The sequence below is a fragment of the Mus pahari genome, chromosome 10 (assembly GCF_900095145.1).
Source record: "Mus pahari chromosome 10, PAHARI_EIJ_v1.1, whole genome shotgun sequence".
Classification (NCBI taxonomy): Eukaryota; Metazoa; Chordata; class Mammalia; order Rodentia; family Muridae; genus Mus; species Mus pahari.
Genome location: NC_034599.1, coordinates 36115674 through 36143535, shown reverse-complemented (window position 1 = coordinate 36143535; position 27862 = coordinate 36115674). Strand labels below are relative to the sequence as shown.

General features: G+C 45.3%; 1 protein-coding gene across 2 annotated transcripts in view; it reads left to right on the top strand.

The window, feature by feature from the left end:
- Positions 1-23444, top strand: part of Ubash3b (ubiquitin associated and SH3 domain containing B) — a 148724-nt gene extending 125280 nt beyond the window's left edge. The window contains exons 7-14 of one of the 2 annotated variants that reach the window (XM_029542868.1): positions 4795-4927; positions 6638-6758; positions 8238-8360; positions 9945-10037; positions 12071-12215; positions 17336-17442; positions 18757-18866; positions 19708-23444. In XM_029542868.1, coding sequence (XP_029398728.1) covers positions 4795-4927; positions 6638-6758; positions 8238-8360; positions 9945-10037; positions 12071-12215; positions 17336-17442; positions 18757-18866; positions 19708-19845 — 970 coding nt within the window. In that variant the 3' untranslated portion in view covers positions 19846-23444. The remainder of the gene's footprint in view (positions 1-4794; positions 4928-6637; positions 6759-8237; positions 8361-9944; positions 10038-12070; positions 12216-17335; positions 17443-18756; positions 18867-19707) is intronic. The other variant, XM_021206245.1, reaches the window with a different exon arrangement.
- The last annotated feature ends 4418 nt before the right edge of the window (positions 23445-27862 follow it).

Sequence of the window (27862 nt, the reverse complement as noted above, 5' to 3'; positions counted from 1 at the left end):
GCATTTGCCATAGAGCCTGGTGTCCCAAGTCCTAACTGCAGGGCACACATGGTGGAAGGAAAAACCCAGTCCACTACACACATACACTGCAGCATGCACACAAACTCACAGACAGACAGACAGACAGATATAAATGTCCTAATAGTGTGCTAATTGGGGGGTGGGGGGTGCTGGAGAGATGGCTCAGCAGCTAAGAGCCAGATCCTAGCACCTACAGGGTGCCTCACAAGCAGCTGTAACTCTAGCTCCCAAAGATCTAGCTCCCTCTTCTGGCCCCTGAGATCCCACACATGTACTCACACAGATGTATACACATACATAAATAAAAATAAATACATTTTTTAAAAAGATAGACAGTGACTAGGGAACTCAGAATTGTCTTCTGTCCAACCCCTACCAACACACATACACACACACACACACACACACACACACACACACACACACACACAGAGTCATGTGTCATATATGGCATTTGGGTCAGGGTTAGCCCTTGTACACGATAACGGTCCCTTAAGTTGTGTCACAGCACCCTAGCATCTTAGTTTAAGCTCACTCTGATGCCATTCAGACAAGTCACCCAGTGATTTGCTTCTCAGAACATCACCCCAAAGAGTGGCTCATACGTATACTGAGAACTGAAGATAATTTGCTTGACGAAGCACAGCTCACAGGTCTTGTTTTTTAGCAGTGGAGTTAGATGTGGAGTACAGAGTACACACATGGAGTCCCACTGACCCCTGTGAGACCCTCCATCTAGACTCCTCCCTGAACTAGAAGTCAGTCTCTACCAGGGGGACAACTGACTAACCTCCCAGGGTACCATGGAAGGCCTATGTGTCATCTCCCCCAGGTACCATGGAAGGCCTATGTGTCACCTCCCCAGGGTACCATGGAAGGCCTATGTGTCATCTTCCCCCAGGGCACTATGGAAGGTCTGTGTGTCATCCCCTTTTACTTTGAAGATAACTGTTGATGTTATTTCTTGGGAACTTTGTTTGAAATTAAATTCTCAGGTCCACAGGCAACTCTGCTAAGAATATCCAAATACAAGGGCTAGGCATTGAGGCTCTGCTTAAGAAGTTGAGCTTTAGTCTAGTTATATTCACATCCCAACTCTCCCACATGCCAGTTGTGTAAACCTTGCCCCAGTTGAATTACTACTCTGGGCCACCGTAAAAGAGCCAATCACTCCACATACAGTAAAAGCTGTGGTAGTGACTACGGTAAAGAACAGCTCTACTACATCTAAGGTGACTGAACAGCAGTACTGTCTAAAGAACGCCCACTAGTGGTTTTGATTACTATTTTTTGTCTGTGTTTACGGGGCCTTGCTAAGCTAAATGTCTCTTCCATAAAAAATGGCCTGACAGGTGGATCGCGCGTTACTGCGTAGCCCCAGAGGTAGGAATGACACACAGAGGCATAACTCAGCCCCACTGTTAGAAGCCTTCCTGTGCCTAACCAAAGATGGAAAGTCATGGGGAGACGCAGGAACCGTGTGGCCTGACCCTGGCTGGCTTCAAGAAAAGCTCTGGAGAGGGTTCAGGCAGTGTAGAGGGACTTGGGGTGACAGCTGGCTTTTGTTCCTCTCAGAAGGCTTTGCCTTATGAATACCTAGGAAAATGTTTTCTTTCTCGCTGCTCTTCCTGGTGGTCATTTGCTCCTGAGTGTCCCTAAGTAGCTTGGGGGTGATGCTGACTCTTTGTCCTCTGGAGTGGGGTGACCTGATGACCCTCACACAGGCCTAGCATGTTCTAGGCAGGAGCCTGCATATTCCTGCTCCCTGAGAAGGAGTTCTCTGTGTCGGGCCTACTTCTTCTCCACCCTGGTCTGACACTCTCCCCAGGCTGCTCAGGGGAGGGCAGGTCTTTCGAGTCTAGTGACATTGAAGATAGGAAGGAAGCTGCCATTCCCCTCACCAAGGAAACTGGAGAGAGAGAAAAGGCCCTATCACTTTCTTCCCAGCTGTGATACAATAAAGAGCTTTACAGACGTGGGCAAGGGAGATGTCAGCATGATTCCAGACAGCTAGACATTGAAGGCCCAAAGCTTTGATGAGCCAGACAGGAAACCTGAAGTTTCTTCAGTTATGTGCCATTGGGGAGGCTCTCTGCTTAAAATAAAGGGGAACAGCTGGTCTATTAGAGTGGCTCAGCTTTCCTTGGGCTACAGTTACTTAAATCTACCCATAACAGGTCTAATTTGGCTGCACATCACACTAAAAAGACACAACTCTGTTAGGCTGCAGGCTCCTGGTTCTACCGCATAGGCTCTGAACAATGGTCTGTGAGGAGCAGGATACAGCTCAGGGCCTCCTGGTGCGTCTGATATGCACAGAGCTGCAGCTCTCTCTTGCAGGGTCTATGCCTGAACACACAGTCAGGCTGAGGACACAGCTCAGGTGATAGAGTGCTCGCCTAGCGTGCCAGAAGTGCCAGGTTTGATCTTTCGCATCCAGAGACTGTGTGTGCTGGCACACGGCTTTTATCCCATCACTCGGGAAGTGGAAGCAGGGCACTCAGGTGTCTGAAACCAGCCTTGGCTATGTGTGGAGTGGGAAGCCAGGCTGGACTCTATCAAACCCTTGCACAAAAACAAAAGCTGGCCTATCATTGGTTGAGAGAACTCAGGGACATGGAGGACTTCTAAGGACAAAATGTGTCTCAAAGTAATAAAGTCACATGCTTTATTGAGAAGAAAAAAAAGCAAAGAAAGACCCAAGCAACTCCTGACCTCTGACCTGATGATTTCAGTCAAGGGTATTTATCCACAAGACCTGAAGGCAACATACAGTGATGTTTATTAAAGGACTGTTCACAATGGCTAATTCATGAAAACGATATAAGTGACATATACTTACATTGAATGAATAAGGAAAATGTGGTGAATATATGCAGTGGAATTTGGTTTAGCAAAAACAAAAAAAAAGTCATAAGTTAATTAAGTCAGACTCAGAAAAACAAATACTGTGTGTTTTCTCTTGTCAACCATACGTGTTATATAGGTACATAAAATCACATGTACATACATATGTACATGTGACGTGAACGTAGAAGTGAAACTGTTTAAAGGAATTTGGGGACTGTCTTAGTTAGGGGTTTACTGCTGTGAACAGACACCATGACCAAGGCAACTCTTGGGGTAACGTTTAATTGGGGCTGGCTTACAGGTTCTGAGGTTCAGTCCATTATCATCAAGGTGGGACATGGCAGCATCCAGGCAGACATGGTGCAGAGGGAGCTGAGAGTTCTACATCTTCATCTGAAGGCTGCTAGGAGAAGACTGACGTCCAGGCAGCTAGGTGGAGTGTCTTAAAGCCCACACCCATAGTGACACACCTACTCCAACAAGGCCACACCTTCTAATAGCGCCACTCCCTGGGTCAAACATATTCAAACCACTACCTGGACGAATGGGGGAGACATGTGCAGGCAGAGGGAGTGGAGGAAGAAAATGTGACTAATGTACACTGTCAACTGTTTTGGAAATAAGGTATCTGTGTGTCTCCCCAACCACCACCACCAGACAGGGGTCTGTCTCCGTGTAGCTCTGGCTGTCCTGGAACTCACCATGTAAAGCAGGCTGGCTTCAGACTTACAGTGTTCTGCCTACTTCTGCCTCCAGTTGTACCTACGATGCCACCACACCCAACACCGAAGTACTTGTATAGCAACGTCCTTATGAAACTCAGTACTGTGTATACTGAATATATGTCAAAAAAAAAAAAAAACTAGTGGTGGGTAAGCTTCTTAAAAACCCAACCACCAGCTAGCATACTGCTCTTAGAAAAGATGAAAAACTTCAAAAGTAAGATTCTAATAAGCGTACTGTGTTAAAGGTGGGTACTACAGTGTGGATGCTTGCCCACTCACCCGGATTGTTAGGTCTAGAGATGTAAAACCAGACTTGGTAGAGCAAACTGGGCCTTTCCAAGAACAAGAAATTAAAGATTCAAATACTTCCCTTTGAGTCTGCCCAGTGACCCAGGAGATGTTTGTTCGAGCTGCCCAACAACCAGATTTACATTAAGCTTTGGGACGTCTACTGTGTGCAGGAATTTCAGGGTGGAATGTTTGGACAACGTTGCTCTAGGCCCCATCTCCTCCTGGCCCCCCGTAGTTACAGTGGCCTAGTCGGAAATAAGATTTCTTGATTCACAGCTCCAAACATCTGGCAAGAGTCAGATCCTCTGAAATCGCTCAGTCTCTGATCATCTTTTGGGGGTTGCTCTGGAGGCCGGTACAGTGCTGGAGACTGAAGAGGTCAGGTTTAAGGATAAGGGTCATGCTCCTGAATGCCTTAGCGCCACAGGCCAAGCGGTGCTGGGAACACATTTCCCTTCGCATTCCTCAGATGGAAATAGCTATGGAAGAGATTAAAGGCGCCGGGAACTGTTTACTTCTTTGCAGCGACAGAAAGAGCTGGAACAGTGGTACATAATTGATACCTCATTATTCTTTAACATGTCTCTGCTGCCAACCCTGCCTGCAGCATTTTAATAAGCCGAGAATCACTGGACCCCATCCCTGCCCGAAGGGATGGGTGCATCTGTTCTCAGCTCTGAGGACTGTCGGCCCTTGTTTATTAACTGGGAGACTTCATTAAAAAAAAAAAAAAAAAAAAAAAAAAAACATGTTCAACATGTTCTTGCCTGGGGACGGGGTGCTCCCTCCTCGCATTCCCAAACATGCACGGCCACACAGTCCTTTGTGCTATTTCCATACTCCTGTAGCTGAGCAACTGATGACTCCTGGCCGAAGCAGTTAACCCTTCCCTCTCCTTCCTCTGCAGTTCCTACTCCATCTTAAATACCGTATCATCCAGTTCACTCGCGTTTGGCGACGGAGCGTTAGAGAGGCGGCAGTATGAAGATCGAGGACTTGGGGAGACGACGCCCCTCACTATCATCTGCCAGCCCGTGCAGGTAAGGCTGATCATGAGGGTTGTGTCCTCGAATCTCATCCTGGCGGTTTTGTTTGTTTTGGTTTGCTTTTTTCGAGACAGGGTTTCTTTGGGTAGTCCTGCCTGTCCTGGAATTCACGTTACACCAGGCTGGCCTCAGACTCAGAGATCCTTCAGTCTCTGCCTCCCAAGTGCTGAGATTAAAGGTGTGTGCCACCACGCCCAGCAGATCAGAATGCTTTGAGGACCATCCTCAGAATTGACCTTGTTCCTTCCAACGGGTCCCTAACCTTATGAGGGGGGAGTACACAAGATCACAAAGACACACAACAATCCAAAACGAGGAAAAGATTGGTTGAGCGGTACTCTGTGGACAGTGCCACATGAATTTAAGCCTGAAAGCAAGGCCATCCCAAAGAAAGAAGAGGCTGTGTCTCTCTACTTGTGTCAGTAGAGTGCGGTTCTTAGCATAGTAATGGGAATTGAACTCAGGACCTCTGGAAGAGCAGTCAGTGCTCTTAACTGTTGAGCCACCTCGGCCGCCATGCAATTCCCTTGGCATAGTGAGAATTCAGTATAGTGGTGACACTCTGGGGACAGGCTGGAGAAGGGAGTAGGAGTTGTTGTCAAGCAGAACAGAGACAAATTGAAACTTCAACATGTTAAGGATGGAAAGGGTTATGTGTGCTTTGTCTAGAGTCCAGGGTTTGAATTAAGGAACACCAGGAAAGCAGGTGGCAAAGTTCACAGTGCCAAGCCACACATTAGCCCTGGCAAAGCAACAAGAAGCCAATGGAAGGGTGTTGGCCAGCAATGACCTAGCAGCCTAAGGCAACAGGGCTGATCCAGTGCATCAGCAAGAAGGATGTAGAAACATCTATGCAGTTCCAGTAGCAGCTATGAAAACCAGTACTTGACTCAATTTACCTGCATCACCGTATGTGGTGCAGCTGTCCCCCACCCCACCCCCGAACCCATTCTGGAAATACCAACGTATATGCAGCCCAGATCGCAGCACACATGATGATTAGAATATGCAAAGCCTGGCTGCAGAGGTGGCTCGGCCAATAAGAGCAACTGGCTGCTCTTCCAGAGGTCCTGAGTTCAATTCCCAGCACCCTACATGGTGGCTTAAAACTATAATTCCAGTCCTAGTGAGTTCTTCCACCTCTGTGGACACTCCAGGCATGTGGTGCTCATGCATGCATGCAGGCAAAGCACCCATACACCTAAGTAGTAAATGATACAATTGTAGAAAAAAGAAGAGGCAAAGCAGGGCACTGAAGATAAAAGAGGCACGAGGCAGACACGTGTGCCACGATGAAATTCCTCCCTCCTGGAAAGAGCTGATGATGCATCTCCTTGAAGGAGGCGGCTGCCTTTCTAGATGACCGTCTGTCTCTATGTTAATGGCTGGCTTGATGTGTGAACTTTACTTTGAGTAACCCTCCTGTTGTAGTAGGGGGAAGCAAAGAGCATAGTATTTTCATAATCCCTCATACTTCAAAGCACCTGCGGGTACCTCATGGGAGCCCGAGAGTAACTTGTGGGGTCTGCAGGATGAGTTTATTACCCCCACTTTACAAGCAGGCCAGACTAACCTCATGGCAGTCAGGGAGGTCGTCAGAGTCGTACGCTGGCAGGAGTTTTCCTAGAGCTCAGCTCTCTTGGCACGCACACAGGGTAGTCTGTGATGCCCGCGTGTGTCCTTATTCTCTTTCTTTCTCTGCAGCCCCTGAGAGTCAACAGCCAGCTTGGACCCCAGAAGCGATGCCTCTTCGTATGTCGGCATGGGGAGAGGATGGACGTTGTATTTGGGAAGTACTGGCTGTCCCAATGTTTTGATGCCAAAGGTGAGCCTCTCCGATTATCCGCTTTGATGCTCTGTGGTTTCGTTCACCCACAGTTAGTCTAAACCTAGTAAGTGGAAAAGTCAAAAGCAAGTTGTCTTAGTTAGGTTTCTATTGCTGTGATGAATCACCGTAGTCAAAAAGCAAGTCGGGGAGGAAAGGGTTAATTCGTCATTGAAGCCAGGGTGGAACCTAGAGGTGGGAGCTGATGTAGAGGCCATGGAGAGGCTCTGTTACTGGCTTGCTCAGCCTGTTTTCTTATAAAACTCAGGACCTCCCGCCCAGGGATGGCCCCGCCCACCATGAGATGGGCCCTCCCATATCAATCAGTAATTAAGAAAATGCTCTACAGGCCTGCCTATAGCCCAATCGTATAGAGGCATTCTCTTATTTGGGGTTCCCTCCTCTTAGATGAACTAAAATTAGCCAACACACAAGCAGTCCGTGTGTTTTATACTGTAATCCCTCCATTCTGGGTCACGTGATAAGATCTCAGGCTCTCCAATTGTGTCCCGCCCAGGTCACATCCCTTCTTCCAGTGTCTCCACAGTACAGATGTTACCCACCTACTAGGTTTGAAACTACCTAGGTTTTCAAGTCTACCGCCAGAGTGTCACAGTACCATTTGCTTCTCCTCACTTGATCACGTAGATACAGCATCCTTTCATAAGAAGCCGGAGTATATAATACAATAAGATGTTTTGTGTAAGACATCTATGAAACTTACATCATTTTACTCTTCCTCATTATTGCGGCTGACTTATAAGTTAAATGTTATCATGGGGGTGTCTGTGGGGGTGAAAACATAGTCTGTTCAGGATTCCGCTGCACTGCCTACACTTTCAGGCATCTAGTGGGGCTCTTGAGATGCATCTCCTACATCTAAGGAGGACTGCTGGTGGTTGGTGGCCTACACAGCAATGCACACCTGTCTTGGCCTCTAGGGGGCACCGTCAAGCTACTTTTATATCCAATGGGTCATTAGTGACAGGTAGTTAGAAAGTGCCTGGACTCTCAGAGTCCTTCTTGAGTGTTTCAACTCTTAGGGGAGAGATGAGCATTCTTGTCCCCATTCTGTAACCTGAGGTACCAAGGAACAAAGAGTAGCTGTGTCTTGCCCATGTCCATACAGCAAAATCAGTTCAGAGACATGAACTGGCTCTGTGGCCAGAATTCCTGCCTTAAATCACCATGGGGCCATCCAGTTAAGTTCTCCCCTCGAAAGGGATTTTAAGGCCAGGAGTCTTGCCTTTATCTAGTTGTTATGTTTACTGAGAAATCCCCTCGTTTCTGTCATCAGCAGGTAGTAGTGGAGTCTAAAGCAATCTTCTGAAAAAAAAGGTGCCCAATTCAGTATGTCCCACTGCCCTCAGACGGTTTGATTGTTGTCTTTGACCAAGAAGGAGGAGGGGTCAGAATCACAGAAGAAAGTTTCGAGTAAACAGAAGACTATATAGCCTGTATTTCATTTTCTCCCCCTAGGCCGCTACATACGCACCAACCTGAACATGCCTCACAGTTTACCTCAGCGGAGCGGCGGTTTCCGGGATTATGAGAAAGATGCTCCAATCACTGTGTTTGGGTGTATGCAAGCAAGACTAGTGGGTAAGAAGAGCTCTCCGCGACTGCGTCGCATCTTCTGGCTCCTTCAACAGACCCGCACCATGCGTGTGCAAACACGCTTTGTAGGACTTTCCTTTTTGTTTGATTGGTTGGATTTTTGAGACAGGGTCTTACAGACCAGACTGCCCTAGAACATTAGATGTTCCTGGCTCAGCCTTCTGAGGACTGGGATTACAGGTAGGCCCCTGCTGGTTGCAGATGTGGCCCCTGCTGAGGAATGAGAGAAGGAAAGTCAGGTTTGGTTTACTTACTGGTGTAGTAGATGAATCAGTTGCTAGCTCATGACAGCAACATCTGCCAGCGTGGTATAAGAAGACGTGGGGGTAAGGAAGTGGTGCAGGGGCATTGCTGGATTTGCCTAGTGATGTTTTGAAGCTGTTCAGTCCTTTGAAAGTATTTTCTGTACTGGTTTGAACAGTTGTACAGGAACTATGCCTTGTACTCTAAGGTCATTTAATATGTACTTATTGATCATTTACTTTGGGCAAGTTCCTGGACTAGGTAACAGAGACCCAAGGGTGAAGTTCCATGGAAACACACGTATGTGCTGTGGATGACTATCAGACTATAAGGCTGACTAAATAGCAAACTCTGTACAGAGTGTGAGAAGAATATTGAAGAAAGACAAAGGGTAGAACAAAACAACAAGAGAGGGATGGAGGGAGGAGGAGGAGGAGAAAGAGGAAGAAAGGACGATTAAGAGGCAGGGTGAGCTGAGGCCTCCAATGGGAGTCATCTGAATAAAGAAGGGACAAAGGGAGAGGGGCGTGATTCTTGGTGTAGAGGACAATAAACAAAATCACAGAGGTCAAACATAGCATCAAGAGATCCCTGCGAGACATGGTCAGTGAATTGAGGTGCTTATGACAAAAACCTTGTGACCTGAGTTCAATCCCCGGAACCTACATAAAGGTGGAAGGAGGGAACTAATTCCATAGAGTTGATGTCTGACTTCCATATGCTTATATGCTCTCTCTCTCTCTCTCTCTCTCTCTCTCTCTCTCTCTCTCATAAATACATAAAAATAAATAGCATTAAAAATACAGGGGATGTGAGCTCTTCTTGTTTGTAGAGCAGAGGTTGAGAAAGGTCAAGATGAGCAAGTCCATGGAAGACATTGACACCACGTGAAGATACTTAAAGTTTGCCTTGTAGAGAAAAGAAGTGAACCACAAAGGAAACAGTAAACCATTAGAGCATTGGATGTTGGATTTGGACAGCTGAGATTGGGGTTAGCACACTGAAATTGTAGCAATGTCTGACTGTTACAGTATCTGTCTCTCCCTGGTATTAGCATCTTCTTTGTAGACAGAGGTCAGAGCATTATCCTGTCTGTAGCCTCCCTTAACAGGGCATTTTGCTGCGTGCTGGCACCAGAAAGAAGGAAAGGAAAAGGAAGAGATGCGTTGCCTGGCCCTCTCCATGGAAGCACTAACGAAGGATCTAGCTGACACTAGGCTCTCTGGGAAAGGGAGGATTATGGGTCTCATGACACCATTCCCGTGAGGGTCAGGATGATGCCCAAGTGAACCCACCATGCTGATTGTCTGTTGGTTTGCTCGGCAGGTGAAGCCTTGTTAGAAAGTAATACTGTTATTGATCACGTGTATTGCTCACCGTCCCTACGCTGTGTTCAGACTGCACATAATATATTGAAAGGTAAGACTCTTGGCTGGACAGGGGTTATGCGCTCCATCCTTCCGCTTCCTGTTCCTTACTGCAGAGTTATGGGGTTTCAAAAATGGAAAATTTTACCTTGTTTTTTGCTTGTTTTTGAGACTGGGTTTCAAGGTGACACGTAGCCTACCTAGGTTATCCTTGAGCCGACAGCAATCCTCCTGCCTCAGCCCCCTGAATGCTAGGATTAACTGGCTTGAGACACCATGGCTTGCACAAATCTAGAATTTTTATTGAGGTTTCTTCTACAAGGTGACAACCTTGCACAAAAGTCCTACTCTGGACAGTATAATCCAGATAAAGAAAGGGCAAAGATTACTGTGTTTTCCTTACAGATTTTTAAGCTGTCTTGGATGGAATGTGGCTGGACAGAATATTTACAACTTTTACAGAGAGGCAGTGAGACGATCTTGCCTGGTTCCTAGATGTTTTCAGTAGTAACTGAACTGTTGGGTGTTCCACACCATCACCGTCTTGTTTTATAGACATCATGGAATTTACTGTAGAGGAAAGAGTTGGAACATAGAAATGAGCTGGGGTGGTGGTGCACACCTGTGATCCCAGCACTACAGGGGAAGCTGAGACAGGAGGTCTGAGAACGTGTGGCAAGGGTACACAGCGAGGCTTTTGTCTCTGAAGGCAAAAAGAGAGCCAGAAGCTTGGACAAATTGAGTAATGAGAGTGGAGGAGAGAGTTTCTCTTAAATCAGACAGCAGCCAGCATACAAGGCCGAGGTGCAGCCAGAGTAATAAATGCTGATGTTGATAAAAAACAGAGATTTTTATTTTATTTTTTAAACACACGTTTTACGTATAGCTGTACAACTTACACATTAAATAGCACTGTAAAACACAAATTTTACAAACCTTACCCAAACCTCTGTGCTTCCGACGTATGTAGTTCATTGGGCCTAGTAGGAATGGAGTAACTGCCTTGTAATTTAAAAAAAAAAAATTTTTTTTTTTGAGATTGTAGTACAATTACATCATTTCCCCTTCCCTTTGCTCCTCCCGAACCGCCCACACACCTGTCCCTGCCATCCTTGTGACTTATTTCTTCGTTATTTGTTACATGTGAGTGTATATGTCTAAATACATAAGTACAACCTGCTCAGTTTGTACAATACTACCTGTGTGTTTTCCGGACTGAGCATTTAGTATTGGATAGCCAATCAACACGCTTTTCCCTGGAGAAGACCACACTCCCACTCTGAGTGTTCCCCAGTTGCCCACAGTTCCTTGTGTAAGGTCGAGGCCTCATGGGTCTCCTCCATACGCCGGCCTCCCTCATATCTGTTGGTGTCATCCCTGTTCAGCGCATGTTTAGGCAGTCGTGTTTGAGAAACGTCATGAGCGTAGCTTCTCATGTTCCTAGGAGACACAATCTGGTAGCAAAGTCCCTAGTGCTCTGTTTCCTCCCATCTTTCTGGTCCCTCTTTCACAGTGCTCCCTGATCCTTAGGTGTGGGAGTGTGCTTGTAGATGTATCCGTTGGGGCTGGGCTCCTCAATTCTGCATTTGATTGGTTGTGGTTTTCTGTAATAGTCTCCGTCTGGTGCAGAGAGAAGTATCCGTGGGGAGGGGTGTGGACACACTTATCTGTGGATCTTTAGTGCGTGGGTGGGGATGGGGCTGGTTTAGTAAAGTGGTAAGTTGTAGGTTCTCCTCCAAGATCCATAATTTCACTAGCCCCGAGCAGTTGGCTAGGCTTCTGGTACCAGGCATGGTCTCCCTCTTGTTTAGTGGATCTTAAGAAGTCCCGTTAGAGAGCTGTTGGCTGCTGCCACGGTGGGGATGTCACTGCTACACCGTTAGGGTTGTCCTGACATGCTCAGCATCACGGTGGCTCAGAGACACGATAGCTACGTAGGACTTACGGTTTCGTCCCTCCTTTGAAAGCTTGCATGGTACATCCTGGTCTACCTTATCATGTTTTACATCAGTTTATCCTGTGGTTCATTTTTCCATTGACAATACGGTGGGACTCTCCTCATCTTAATTCTACTTCATCCCTAAGGTTTACAACAAGACAATCACTTGAAGATTCGGGTGGAGCCGGGCTTATTTGAATGGACAAAGTGGGTTGCTGGGAGCACATTACCAGCATGGATACCTCCATCAGAGTTAGCTGCAGCCAACCTGAGTGTTGATACAACCTACAGGTAACCCTGGACTTGTCTCCCTAGGGCCCCATGTCCTGTACTGTCACCAGACCATGTTCATCAAGCTGATGATAAACTTAGCAAAGCCTACAGGGAGTTCATAGTGGTAGAAACCAAGCTATGATTTTAGAAAACAAAACTGGGGGACTTCCAGTGTTTACTTGTATTTAATATTAGCATAAATTATACTCCTTACCCCACCCACGCTTGTGTTCTGATTTCCTAACTTTATTATATCTACTTCAATGTAATAGTAAAGCCATGTTGTATGTTGCATACACAAAGTGGTCATAAAACAGCTCAGTAGATTAGGGACGTGACGGTGTGTCATCTTCCACTTTTACTTTAAATTTTCCAAATCACTTGTTCTTTTATCCTTTTGAGATGGGGTCTCATTATGTAGCCCAGTCTAACCTGGAACTACGATGCCCCTGTCTCTTTCTCCCAAGTGCTGTGACTACAGGCATGGGCCACCACTGGATTTTTAATTCTTCTTTCTATGTTCATTTATTATTTCTATGATCCCAGAAAGTAAAAGTGAGTAATATATGTGCGTGCGTGTGTGTGTGTGTGTGTGTGTGTGTGTATATACATGTGCACTTGTGCATGCGCGCACATGTAAGCACTCTACTGAGCTATGTCCCCAGCCCAGATAGCCATTTTTATTTATTAAAGAGTACAAGTGGCTTGCCTGTGGTAAAACATTTAGTGACCATGCATGGAAATAATAACAATAACATTACTATTGAAAAAATTAACATCTATTACTATCTATTACTATTTTTCTGTGTGTTCTGCCTTGGAGTCATTCTCCTCCTGATCCATTTCTGTTTCCACTAGACCATACTCTGCGCTCGGTCTTTTGTTTTTTGATTTAATGCTCCTAGGCAAATAATCCACATGCCTGGTAAAGAATTTACCAATAATAATACAGTGACAATACCATTCAAAAACCCAACCACCCACTGAGGAAGGCCAGGTAATTACAACCATTCTGATAGGGAAATTAAACTCCTCTGTCTTAGAGCGTGTTTCAGTAATTGCTTACCCCCAATGAGCCCATATAAAACACAGACAGCCCAGTTATTATATTTACAAGCTCTATGTCTAGATGGAGCAGATCTATCACTATATTGATTTATTCCCTAGCTATGAGACCCCTTGTTACTTGTGGCTTTTCCAGGCCATTGGTTCTGCTCCATCTTCCTTCCACCTCCTCTTCCAGTGTTTTCCAAGACCTCTTGCCCCACCTTTCACCTCCACTGGCCAGTCATCGGCTCTAGTCATTATTTGACCAGTCAGAATGGAGAGAAGATTCAGTGAGATCACCTGAGTATGTGATCCACTCCTTGTTGTGGGCAGCCCCTCTTGAGGAAGCAGAATTAACATCAAAATACAAACCACACCAGGACAACCCACAACAAGAGCAGAGTTTGGCAAAGTGATCAGTCTGCTTGGAATAGTCTTCCATGTACTCTTTGCTGTCCTCTCCTTTCCGATACCTTAATTATGAATAATCCATTGAGTCACTGGGCAAGAACTAAGATAACCCAGCCACTCAGCCCAGTGCTACTCCGGCTCTTAACGTTAACTCCCTGGCATATATTAAATTGGACTCTTCACTATAAACTTCCCACTTTGCTCTGTCCTATCTCTGGCTACTCTTTTTCTCTTTCTTGGGGGAAATAGCAGTAGAATACTGTCCCCAAACCAACAGCTGTCACCTTTCTGGCTTGTTACTGCTGACATTGGTAAAGTAACTTTTCTCTCTCTCCTTCCAGCCCTGTCCAGATCATCTTCGGATGACTAGGTTTTAGTTTCCTGTTCTACAACATTTCCCAAGATGGTCTACAAAGTTCTGCAAATGCTTCTTTGCTGAGTCTTGCCGTGTATGCGGGCCACACCCATCAGTTGTGTAGGCAGGATGAAGGCTGGGAATTCCTGGATCAAGACATGGTTCTTGTTCCAGGTCTCCTTTTCCCTTTTAAAATTCAGTGTAACAGACATTAAAAACTCTTTACCAGGTGAGCAGATTGTTCACCTAGGAGCACTAAAAAATAATAACCTAGCACAGAGTATGGTCTCATGGAGATAGCAGTGAATCAGGGGAATGACTCCAAGGCAGAACACATAGACCCTGACACACAGAAAATTTTCTGTCAGTTCTGAGTGGGACTAGGAAGTCTCTAATCCTGTGGAAAAGTTGAGAAAGCCTGTGGTAAAGCATACGAGAGGCTTAGGGTAGAGCTCACCACGGTGTCATCATAGAACCAAATGAGTAGAGCTGTGGAGCAAGTAAATGAAACTCATATGGTGACATGGAGAACAACCCCAAGAGTCAATATCATCAAAACCAAGCGTGCTCTGCTCAGATAGCTCTGGCTCTGGGGCTTAGTGGAGAAGGGCATCCGCTGCTCTTGCAGACCTCAGCTTGGTTCTGAGCACCCATACAGCTGCTCACAATTATCTGCAACTCCATTTCCTGGTGATGCCATGCCTCTTCTGATCACCTCATGCTCTTATACACATGCAGTACACTTAATACATAGTGGGCCACATACACACAGAATTAAGTAAGTATTTAAAAAGGAGTCTTGGCTGCTGGCAACAAGGACCATACAGAACAGGAGGGATGGGCTGGAAGCTGAGTGAGGGAGCCGTCCCAGGCTAGTGACTCATATCTCACCATCATCCACAGGAACAAGAGCAGCCTGTGGGCTGTGGGTAGAAAGAAGGCTAGGGATCTGGGCCAAGACTGTAAGAGAGAAACACAAAAACAAAATATTCTCCCAACTGGGAAGCACTTCAGAGCAGGGTACAGGGCTCTGACGCTTGGTGGGAGAAGGGGAACAGGAAGGACAGAGGACTGAAGGATGTCTTAGATTTGGGGTGTGAGTGAGGTAAGCTTTGGATAAAGCTCAAGGCAAAAGCCTGGACTACAGTTGGACCAGTATAGGTTGGAGAAGAGGGTAGCCATGGGAGAATGCTTGGAGAACCACCAAGGAGCACTTAAACTGTAGGTAGAGACGTGGTTGGGATGCAGGACCGTATAGGTGTAGCTAGCAGTGAGATAGGTCCTGCTAATAGGAGGGACTTAGACTTTGTCCCATAGCCATCAGGACAGCCTTCGGGATGCCGGGAGAAGCCAAAGGCGAGAGCAGATAAGGAGCTAGGTCCTAGAATCCCATTTTTCATTTACACAAATCTCAAATAAGACAATGTGGTCTCACACATCAAGTGACTCCCTGACCATACAATGTGGCTTTTTGTTACAGGATGGGGAAAAGGGAGAGCTCCTGGGAGAGGGGGTAACATGAATGGCAGTAGAGCGACATAAGAGGTGGGGCGGAAAGAGGAGGCCAGGAAGAAGAGTTCATTCCAGAACAAAGATGCCCATCCCTAAGTGGTGGTGACCCCTGCCTCTACCTTTCCTGCAGGGAACAGTCAGGTAGTGAGAATCAGGAAGCTTTCTCCAGGGAGAAATGTGCTTGCTGAATGATTTAAAAAGTGAGGTTTCCTCCAAACGCAACAATATTAGGTTTCCTGATAGTAAAATAGAGCATGGAATGGGTGGTCTTCTGGGATGTTTGTTTGTTTGATTGGCTGGTTGGTTGGTTGGTTAGTTGGTTGATTGGTTAGTTGGTTTTGGGTTGGCTGGTTGGTTGGTTGATTAGTTGGTTGATTGGTTGGTTGGTTTTGGGTTGGCTGGTTGGTTTGTTGTTCATTTGTTTATTTGCTTGGTTGATTGGTTGGTTAGTTGGTTGGTTGATTAGTTGGTTGGTTTGTTGTTCATTTGTTTATTTGCTTGGTTGATTGGGTGTTTGGTTGATTGATTGATCTGTGTATTTGAGAGAGTATTTTGCTTTGTAACACAGACTGGCCTTCATCTTCCACTGGCAAGTCTCCTGCTTTAGCCCCGTGAAAGCTGAAACTTCAAGTTTGTGTTGTCATATCCAACTAAGATGAGTGATTTTGAAGACAAGCAGATGCTGCCCTGTTTAAGTGAGAGGTTCAGATCGCAGGGCACATCCAACACTCAGATTCAGACCCCATCTCTAAGAGTTACTAAAGACTCAGACAAGTTGGCTGTCACTTTGGGACCTGCTCTGTCCCTTAGAGGCTTAGAATTTTTGGAATTGTTGTGAAGATTATCCTGGAAGAATTCAGGCAGTGCACTTGCATATACCCCCACACGTGGAAGCCCCTCAGTAAATATTTTTAGCACTAATTTTAACAGTATATAATTTACAAATTATAATCAAGATGTCATGTGAGCTTAGAGAACTTAACAATACCAGTACCAGGTTCCGCACATTCAACAATTAAAGCCTCGAGAAATAGAAAGACATAGGATGTAAGATAAGACAAACATCTCCTAGATCAGAACATCTATAAAATAAAAGAAGAGTATAAACAGACCAAGGTGGGCCCCAAGGGACTGGTGACTGGTCAGCATGCTGAGTGCTTTGATCCCTCTCTTAAGCCTTGTAGATTGTATCACAGTTATGGTTTCCATCTATAGCCTTCCCGATCTGGTTCACACAGAAAGCTTCTCAAGTGGAGAAATTAATTCATCGTTATGTCCCTCGGGCTTTTCCTAGTGCTGGGTACGTGGTTTAAAATAAGACACAAAGAGAAGGGAGTGGCCGATGGAAGTTTCATAAGCTCACAAATCGATGGGCAGCACACCTGTTTTTCAAAGCTCTCCTGGTAGCTCCCTGTGACTTAGGCTGCCTCCGAGAGAACCCCAGGTGATCTGTACAGATGGAGTCAATCAGTCTCCCCCTTGCTTCCTGTTAGCCATGTGATTAGGACTCTTGATGATCATTAATGTCAAGAATAAGTAGTCAGTCTGCTTAGGTGCATCCCTGTGGATAAGGCATCCACTCACTGGATGCTTCGTTTTTCTAGCGAGTCACGGTGGTACCATAGTCTTTCAACCTCAGCATCCACATAATAGAAAGTCTCTTCCTCGGGCCTCCTTCCTTTCCAGAGAAGTGGATAAGCAGAAATAGGGGCTCCTCCGAGAGGTCTCGACATATGTAGGATGATGTCATTCACTTTATCTCCGGGTGGAAGTGTCGAAATATGTCCTTGCTCTGTTCACCTTTGCATTGCAGACCTCACATTCCAGTCAGCAAATTGGCGATTTCGGAATCCTATGACACCTACATCAATAGGAGTTTCCAGGTGACGAAAGAGATAATAAGTGAATGCAAAAGTAAAGGTAGGTGGCATTATTTGGGACTGTACATTTAAACATATTTAGGTATGGGAACAGCTCTCCTTCATGCCTGATGAACCGGTGGAGATGTCTGAATTTGCTTTGTCAACTGAAATAGGAGAGAAATGTTTCCGGGCTCTCTTGTAGTTCAGTTTGTGATAATCTTTGAGGATCTAACATGGAAGTTATCACACAGGAACCCAGTAGATGATGGCATTACCACATTAAGTAACTTGGGATCGGTATTGTATCTAGTCATCTTGTACCTTATGGAGGGGATACCCCGTTGTAATTCCCAGAAGTTCTATAGAATAATTCCATCCTGGTTTACCTACGATGATCTGGGATGGGAACACCTACACACAAACTCACCCACAGGAATGTATGCATACAAGACCTGCTGTCACCAGCCAAGAGCAGTGATGGGTGAGACTTAAGCCTATTTGCATCTTCAAGAGTCTGGTCTCAAATAGTTGATGGCATGTAGGACCAACTGCCCACCATGAGTCTTAGGTTAATATATTTATACTCTGGGAACAAAGAATGCAGCTTTATACCATGCAGATGTTAACGGTGGGCAACCATGGGCAACCAAGGGAGGATGACTCCCTCATTACAATTATTACTGATATGCTACTCACCACCTTGAAGATACATGAAGCGTGCTCTCAGCTCTGAGATCTCCAGTGCTCACAGTTCTGCAGTGGTGATGTTTAAAACTATTCTAGAGGGGCTGGCTCAGGGGGCCTGCCATCACGGTCAGCTTGTGTCTTGATGATGGTAATGGTTACACAGAGATGTGGTGAGGACATCACCATAAACTGTATGCTCACACACAAAGCAGTGCTGATGAGCCTGGTGAGATCAGAATTATGACTCGTACCCATGTCCATTCCCATGGTTTTGATGGTAAACCACATCATGAAACATCAAATCATGGAGGAGGCTGGTTGAAGGGACCTGAGACCTCCTTACATCAGTAGGGTAACTATTTCTACTTTTTCTTTTTAAAAATAATTTGTAGTTCTTTTTAAATTATCATACAGTGTATTAAATAGTATTAGGACATTTTCAAATGACATGTGTTTTAGTAGATTCGCCTGTCCTACGTTTACCTATTTTGTTGAAGTGTCCAGGACCAAACCCAGAGCATTATGCATGCTGGAAATGCCCATCCACTGAACTCCATCCCTTGACTTCCTTAAAGCTGTTAATTAATACATAACAATTGTACATATTTATAAAGTGTGATTTCAATATATGCATATGTGATGTAGAGTGAGACAGCCACTACAGTGAACCTTTCTCATTTCCTAGGAAATAACATTCTGATTGTGGCCCACGCATCGTCCCTCGAAGCATGTACCTGCCAGCTCCAAGGTCTATCCCCGCAGAACTCCAAGGACTTTGTACAAATGGTCCGGAAGGTAATTCTGTCTTGCATTTATGGGGCCAGTGGTGCTTTGTGGTTTTATGACCATTGGGCGACTGGCTGAAAGCTCATTTCCTTGAAGCAGAATTTTTCTGCTGAGCTAGGAAGACTCGGTTACTGATCAACTCAGCCAAGATGTGTTCAGTGGAACTCCGTAGGGTATTTGATTAGAACTGTATAAAAGGAAGGTTTTTATGGAGGAAGCTGAGAACTGTGAGTGATGAGGGAACAACACAGGCAAGCAGGACTACAGCTGAGATCTTAGCCTGAAGAGAGGGCCCAGCAGGCAGACCAGGGAAGCAGCAAGTGAGAACAACCAGATATTGCCAGGACAGGAAGTGGGTACGTTCATATAATTTCTGTTATAGTATATTGTTTAAAATGTTCTATTTTATTTATTATTGGTGTTGGTCTTACTGTGCCTAGTTTATAAATTAAACGTTGTCATTGGTGTGTAAATATAGGGAAAAAAAAAAGTATACAGGGTTTGACACTATCCAAATTTTAGACATCCATGAGGAATCTAGGATGGATCTCTGTGGTTAAGGCAGTACCATGCATACTTTAATCCTCTTCTCCCATGCTATTAGCCAGCAATCTCTAATCATGTGGTAGGGGTACGCACCGTTGGCCAAATCCTGTTCATCAATTTGAATGCTCAGCCTTACAGGTTCTATCTGTTTGGGATTGTTTGTTAAGTTTTGGAAGGTTTTACATTTCTGCCTGTATGACACCTGACACCTGACACATGACACCTGAGTACCTGTGTCAGCGCAGAGGTTAAGGCATTAACTCATGGTCTTCTGTTTTCCCTCCTCTGACACTTTGACTTTCAGATCCCATACCTAGGCTTCTGTTCCTGCGAAGAATTGGGAGAAACTGGAATATGGCAACTGACAGACCCGCCCATCCTTCCCCTTACCCATGGACCCACTGGGGGCTTCAACTGGAGAGAGACCCTCCTGCAAGAATAAGCTGCCTGAGAGCTGGGAAGAACTGGCCTTTTGCAGACGAGTCCTCAGGATGTCCTGTAGCAGTGGGAAAGCCCACACTGCATTCAAAGCAGACAGCTCAGAATCATTTAGCATATTTCTTTTCATGCTTAGAGGACAGTGAGATTGTGTCAATGAGAGAAAGTCATGATTCAGAGGGGGAATTAAAAAAAAACAATCCATCTCTCTGGACTTGCCTAGCTACCAAGGCTTTGGAGAAGTGTCTTCCTAGGCTGAGCACCTGCTGCAGCAGAAACTACCATCCTCCTTCAGGCTATGCATGGCTAAAGAGCCTCATTCTTCTCCCAGAGAGCTGCTCCCTCCCACAAGAGGCATGCAAGAGGAAGGACTGTGTCTGGAATCCAAGTGGGGAGAGGAGAGTCTTTTGTACTCCATCTGCAAGTTAGGGGAAGCCACACTGAGGAGTGCTTTGATGGGTTGTTAGGAACGGTAAGAATAGTCCTGTGTCAGACAGCAGATTCTCTCAGCAGACTCCATTCGCTGTCATGCAAGGCACCTGCTTGAGGTCTCCCGACATTCACCCTTGATACCACCACTTGATCTCCAGAGCAGGCTGGCCCTTCATGCTTCTATCTGTGAAATGGGGAGAACAGCCCTTTTGCTCACCCAAGCACGTTGAGATACTCAGGAGGGATCAAGAGAACAAGCGATGGGTGTTGAATGGGAGGTGGAGCTACTTGCAGAATTTTAACTAAGTTGCAATTATTCCTGCGATGGCCGGATGAACTGTGAAGTCCCCAAGTCTGCCTGAGTCAGGACGTGTCTTTCCACCCAGACTCTAGACCGTGCTAAGCACTTAAGGAGATTGACATTTGGAAGGATGTCTGTTGGATTCACTATTTGGATCAGCAAAAACAAAAACAAAAAACAAGAACAAAAACAAACAAACAAACAAAAAAACTCCAGTGCAATACAGATATTTTTAGAAACTATACTGAGGGTCGTGTTGTTGGTCACATACAGGCCACATCCACTGTAGCAGAATGTCCATAGGTTAGCCCTTTTAGTTTGTCTAGGAAGCCCAGGCACTAATGTGAATGGTGACAGTCACAACTGCACTGCTTCTTTTGCTGCCCTCTTTGCTTTCCTATGGTAATTTAAAACAGGCGGGAGGGAGGACCACTTGAAGGAAGTTGGAGAGTCAGAGCCTCTCTGTGGGCTCTCACCACACCCACTTCCTGTATGTAGAGAGAGTGTGTGTATTTAAAAGAAGAATAAATGACAATCAAACCAAAACATCCCATATCGATGTCTATTTAATTGTGTATTCCGATAGCCATTAGGGCCACAGACAGTAGCCCAGTTTGAGATAGTTCATTGTGTAGTGTGTGTGTGCGAATTGAAACCCTGGCCACTGAGAAGGAACACTGATGTAAAACAAATGTGTCGTCGAAGCGTTACATTGTAACAAGCAGACATACACCTATGCCTGTGTGTGCATGTATGTCTTAGTCTTAGGTGTTCAGGTAAATGCATCGCTTTGATTGGGCTGTATCCCATTGTCCTTAATCCAATATAGACAGCGTCTACAGAACCAGAGAGGGCAGAATCTGAAGTAACTTTCTGAAGAACTTAAGTGGAAAACAGGAAAGTTTAATTCTTCAAATTGCTTATCGAAATGGCTGGGTGATCTGAATTCAGTTAACATCTTATTGGACACTGGTCTATAAAAAGAATTAAAGATTGGGTCCAGTTGAGCAGTCTTGGGAATCACACTGAATCTGTGTGTAGAGACATCTGGATCGTCAGATTTCATATGCCTACAAAAGGTTTCTGCTGGCAGTAGACCCTGAGTTGAGGCTAGCTCCTTTCAATCTGCAGCTCACACTAGTTCAGATGATACCTGGGAGAAGGGATGGGTTAGGAACAGGGCAGAAAAAAAAAATAATAATTTTTTTCATCACGTGACTCCCCCAATAACTTTTTTTTTTTTTTTTTTGGTAAGCACTGGAAAGCCATCTGAAACATTTCAGGGGAGATGAAATTAGTGGAAGGGCTTAATACGGGATTACAAGTCCAAACAGTGTCCTACTTCACCAAGTGTATACATGCTCTAGGATTATTCCCAGGTAGGACTTTGTCCCTGTGATGTCTGGGTGTCTGACTGGAATAATTGGTGCATGTTAATGCACACACTGAGGCTGCCCTTTTCCCAGGCTCTTCTCGCTGCTGCTTGGCCTTGAGGGGCCCTTTGCTTCTCCCTGGGGTCCCAGTAACATTCAGATGACAGTGTCTCTTTCCCTTTGCACTCAGATTCATGCAGCCTGAACGGCTCATTAAGTGGCCATCTGATGGCTGAAAGAAGGCGTTATTTTTTTACCCTGCGATGAAAGGCTTGGGAGACTTTCTACTTTTTATTTTAAATTCTACTTTAACCAAAGAGTTATTTTAAAGTAACCTTATATTTGAAAGATGATTTTGCAAATAAATAAATAAATAAAACTAAAAATAGAAGAAGTGTGCCTTCCGGAGCCCTGTGGGCTTGGTAAATCGCTGATGATCACTTCCTCGCCAGTTCTGTTTAGAATCCGTGTAGATGGGATCCTGTTGTGTGTGGCACTGCCCTGAACGTCTCCTTTCCACTCTACAACGAGTATCCCTGTGAAAATGAACTCTTATTTCAGTTATCTGATGTCATGGGGAACACAGTGGCAACAGGAAGAGAAGGTCCTATCTCACTGCCTTTGTAGAAAATTTGGTTTCTGTGCTCCGAGAACAGAATTCCTCTGTAACCTAGGCGCTGGGTTTAATTTCAAAGCGGTGATGAATTGCTCTTTTGAATCTACTCTCAGTATACTCATGTGTTAGAATACAGATGAGCCTCCCACTAAGTTTCACAGGCATCAGCACAGTCAACTGTACCAAATCTGCACAAAGTTGGATAATGAGATTCTTGGAGATTTGCATTTAAATTGTCTAATCTGGCACATGCACGTGAGGAGAAAAAAAAGGGGGAGCTAGTCTGATGAGCCTGTGGTGTTGGCGAGCAGGGGACAACCTGACTTAAATGTCTGTTTAGGGGGGTGTGTCCATGTTACAAAGGTGATGGGGGTGGGGCTGTGTGATGCTTTTCATCGTTAAACACGTCTAGAATTGGATTGGCTTTTGTAACTCTTCACCACTGGTTGCTGGGAAGGTGACTGTAGGCATTGCCTCTCAATGCAAAAGAAATAGCTGGGCGGTTACATACTCATAGTATTAGGTTTGCTGTGTGTAGGTTAAAGATTTAGAGTCATTAGTAATCAGACAATATACAGTCGGTCCTCACAGATGTTTGCCTGCTGCTCCCAAGCCATCATTCCTTGCACAGAAATTTTGCAGCTGTTCAACTGTTCATGGAACCCTGTAGGTGATACATGTATTAAACGGAAACAATGTATACTGGTTCTTTGGTTGCCACTAAGATAGAAACAACATCCCAGAACCTTTGACTTGTGTGTACACCACACGGAACCAGCTGTGTTAATAAAGGCATGTTAGTCTCTTTCTCACGCGTGAGACTTTTGTGTCTCTTTTTTTTCCTATATGATTTGGGTTTATTTATTTGGGGGGGAAAAAAGTTTGTAATTATAAGACTAGAAAGCCACACCTAGTTGTATTGCCAAGTTCCTTGTACACTCCCCATGGCGTTCGCGCTTCCATGGCCCGGAAGCTGATCTTCCAAATAGAGCTATGGCAGCTTTGTGATCAGTTCATATCCATTGACATGGTTCAGAGATGACTTAATAAAAAAAAACAAAAAAACAAAACAAACAAACAAAAAAAAAACCTGTGTCCTCAGTTGACCCAGCGCAATTACAGATTTAAGTCCTGAGTGTGGTCTCTTCCTGTTGTGTCTTCACATGGCACTGTACTGTGATCACTGTGACTGTGTGGGTGTCCTCCAACAGAGGGTCAGAGGGATGCTAGCTGCTGATGGAAAGGCGAGGAAACGCTTGCAGCCCTGTGGATCTTGGGTTCTTTCTGGTGAGGCATCCCGATGGAGAAGTGAGAGCCCAGTAGTCATGGAAGAGTGCACTCTACAATGGCTTCGGTTCAACCTAGGCAAACCGTTGGGCCACCCTATCCCTTTCGGCCAACAGATCCTAGGTTCAGAGCTAAGGCTCCTGGGACAAATACAAATTAACAAGAGAAAAAGAGACAAGTTTAACAGTTGTACAGCGTGGGAAACTTCACAAAGAAATCGTCTTACAATCCTCATTACACAACGAGACCTAAACACATACATGTATGTAATTGCTTATTGGTATTTTGAGACAGACTCACATAGCTAGCCTTGAACTAGTTAATCCACTGAAACTGGCTTTAAATTCCTGATGCCCTGTCTCTATGACCCAAAGCTGGGATTGCAGGCTCATAGCACCACACAGGGCTAAAGCCTAAATGTTTTAATGCTACATTTGAGGGCAAGTGGATGGTTGTGGAGAAATATGGCAAAGCAACGGATATGATCTTAGTGTAAGGATCTGCTGGCACTCGTACCACCTGCTTGGTTTCTCCACAGTGTCTTTTTATCATCAGAAACATGAAGGCCTCCTTTTCCCAGTTGTTGGAATAGCATCTCCCATGAGAGAATTCACCTCTGCTTGGGAGAGAATGGGGCAGGTATCCCGCTGTCACTTGCAAACTCCTTTGTTTTATACTGCCCAGTTATACCAAAGTGACGTATTTGAGGGGGGCAGTTCTGAACCCCGTTGGTATCATCATTCCCCACCAATGACCATTTCAAGAAGGTTTGGTGTGTCGGGCATTATCCATCAAGCAAGAATATGAAAGGCATGGCAGGGAAGGGAAGGAAGAGGGGGCACAGATGGAGCCCAAGCTACATTCTGCACTCACAGGCTCCATTTCTGTGTTAAGCTAATAAGATTTTAAAATAAACCCTGAAAGCAAATTTGTGCCCTGGACATGAATACAGATTTCCATCCTCACAGCCATCCACAGCCCTGGCAGGATCCACTTCCTGAGGAAACATGACAGCCAGTGCTGGAGTCTGCACAAAAGACCAGGTTATGTTTAGCCTTCTGGCTGCTTCTCAGCTGTTCTCTGCTTGAAAGATCCCTAGACTCATTTTGCCCTTTTGTGTTGTTGCAAAAGCTGGCGCTACACATCCAGAAAGGACAGAAAAAAGAAGAAAAATAAAATCAGCCAGCGTGCTTTGCATCTGCTTAAGCTGACTTCAGCAAAATGCGCTGCTTCTCCTGTTTGTGTGGGTCGGGTTCACTGTTTTATTCTTGTGTCAGGACCCTCCCCCCGCCACCGAAAACATCTTCCTCTCAAAGAAAAAGAATATTGCATTTTCCAGAAATACACATGTGGACCCCAGATGACTTGCTTCTGGCTAGGAAAATATGTCCTGGCTTGGTCAGCTTTTGGTTGTCCTTGTGTTCTTTGTGCCGTCCAGGTCTATGAGTCGGCAGGAGAAAGGCCAGGCTGTACTAAGGATGATGTTTCCAGGAACCAAAGCTGGGTATGTCGCTGGCTCAGGCTGGTTGCTGCAGGCCTTCAATTCACCTCACTTAAGAATGAGCACAGGAATGATCCTTATTTTCCTCCCTTATGTCTTATTCTTTTTAAATTTCTTCCTCCTTTTCTTTTGCCAGCACATTTTTAACACCCAAATTGGAAGCCAGGCAGTGGTGATGCAGGCCTTTAATCCCAGCACTTGGGAGGCAGAGGTAGGCAGATCTCTAAATGTTCAAGGCCAGCCTGGTCTACAGAGTGAGTTCCAGGTCAGCCAAGGCCACACAGAGAAACCCTGTCCCCTCCACCACCACCATCACCAAAAAAATTAAAAAGGAAAAATTAAAAATATTTTTAAAAATTAAAAAAATAATCAAATGGGGAAAGGGATATAAAATACACTAATAATATCAAAATGTATCATATGAATACATAAATAACTGCTTTTTTTAAATTTTTTTTTCAAGACGAAATTTATTTTAGCGAGCTGTCTTGGAACTCACACTGTAGACCAAGCTGGCCTTGGAACTTACAGAGATCTATCTGCCTGCCTCTGCCTCCCATGTGCTGGGATTAAAGGCGTGTCCCACCCCTGCCCTGCAAATCACAGCTTTTTAAAGGCCAAGATAAAACTCCTCGTGGATGGTTCCACTTGCCTGGAAACGTGAGGGGTGAGGAATGGAAGCCTCATTCTTACTTTTTCTCTCTGTTCCCTGTGAGTGGGGTTCCGTAAAAAGAGGATGAGTCGAGTTGATGTATTAGCTAGCTTCTGTGGAGATCCCGTTGTAATCGTGATTGAGGTTGGGTCATCTGTTTAAGGTAGGCTCTCACCACACAGTCTAGTCTACCCTTAAACACATTCATATCCCCCTTGCTTCTACTTCCAGAGTTTCGATGGTACAGTCACGTACCACCACGAGCTGTGGCCGATCTCACGTGAATTTTGTTTAGAAAGTTGCTTGAACGACCCATAATTAAAATCGTTTTCATTTGATCTTGGTGATGATTTTGCAAGGTAAACAGACTGGGTACTGTGATGTTATTTTATGAAAGAATCTATGGAGGCCAATGAGATGTCTCAGTAGGGAACGTGCTTGACAAAGTGCAAGGTGATGAGGCAGGCTCCATCCCTCTCATGTCTACTGTTATTCATGCTCTTCGCGCTGCTTCTGAGAAACATCGTCTGGATCCAGAAGTGATTTCAAAGGCTGCTGGTCCAGCTTAGAAACCCCTACAGCAGGCTCTACAACAGTTCTTGAAGACTCCGACCCCAAGTGTGAATTAGTAGCAGTGACTGCTAGGAAACAGGCAATCCCACCACTGGGTGTGGTTAGGAAAGGCCAGGGTTCTTCACAAGAGCATGAAAGGTCAACAAAAGAAGTGCAGGCCCTCTTAGAACGAAAAAAAAAAAATCCCATAGTGTTGGTTCATGTGGAAATCCCCTTTTGCCCTGACCCTATGATGTCCATCTGTGGCCTATTTAGTAGTTCTCTCTGACCTTTTTCACCTCCCACAACGGGAATGGCAGGCAGCGGAGAGAGAGGTAGCTTTTTGCCTCTCTACGATCTGGCCCTCTTCATCTTCCCATCCAATGTTAGTCCCTGGGAGTAATGTAACAAGACACAAAGACCTCATGAAATGGGAACCACAGTGACACTCTCTTCTTGAACTTCTGTGGTCCTTGTAGAGAACTGTGGCCTTTTCCAGACTATGTCCCATCCAAACATGACTCTTTGGATAAGGATGATTTTGAGCGCTTGTAGGCCCCTATTCTTAGGGGAAGCAGATAGAAATAATTAGCAAGGAAATACATAGTCTCTGCCCACCCCATTACTAAAAACAGGCATCTGCATATTAAGGTGCCCCCCCTTTCCAGGCCTCTGAGGATGCATTTACTGGAGGCACATTCAGGCCCTTCCCAGCCTCCGGAGGGCCCCTGAGGAACTTCCTAAGATGCTTTATTAATCAGCTCTTCTTCTCTGCTCCTTCCCCACACATCCCTTATAGCTGCTGGGTGAGACTCTCCATCCTTTTTAGTATATTGCAACTTCAGTAAAACTCTGTGTGGTTCGATGCTGAAAGGCAGTCTTAGAATTGTACGCTGAAACGTGCTGGCCCGCTGGTGCCTCCCGTGCACAATGTCCATATGAAATACGCACAAAGACAAACGACTTCTTCTTCTTCTCTTCCCACTCTATCCTTTGTTATTTGGCTCCAGCGAAGAACTTAGAAAAGTATGGGAGGAAACTGTTTCTTACTTTTGAGGTGTCTCTCACCTACAAGGCCCACTTGCGCGTGCACGCATGCATGCACACACACACACCCACACACACTTCATTGCAGAATAGTTGAAGGCCCCCCTTGGCCACGATCACCCTGCCTCATCATTTCTCTCCACTCACTGAATGGTCATAGTCTGTAATTCTTCCCCTTGGGGACACTTGTGGGCTGCAAGCTGAAGCACAGTGTATGAGTGATTAGGAAGGGCTTTGCAGACCACAAGGACATGTCATAC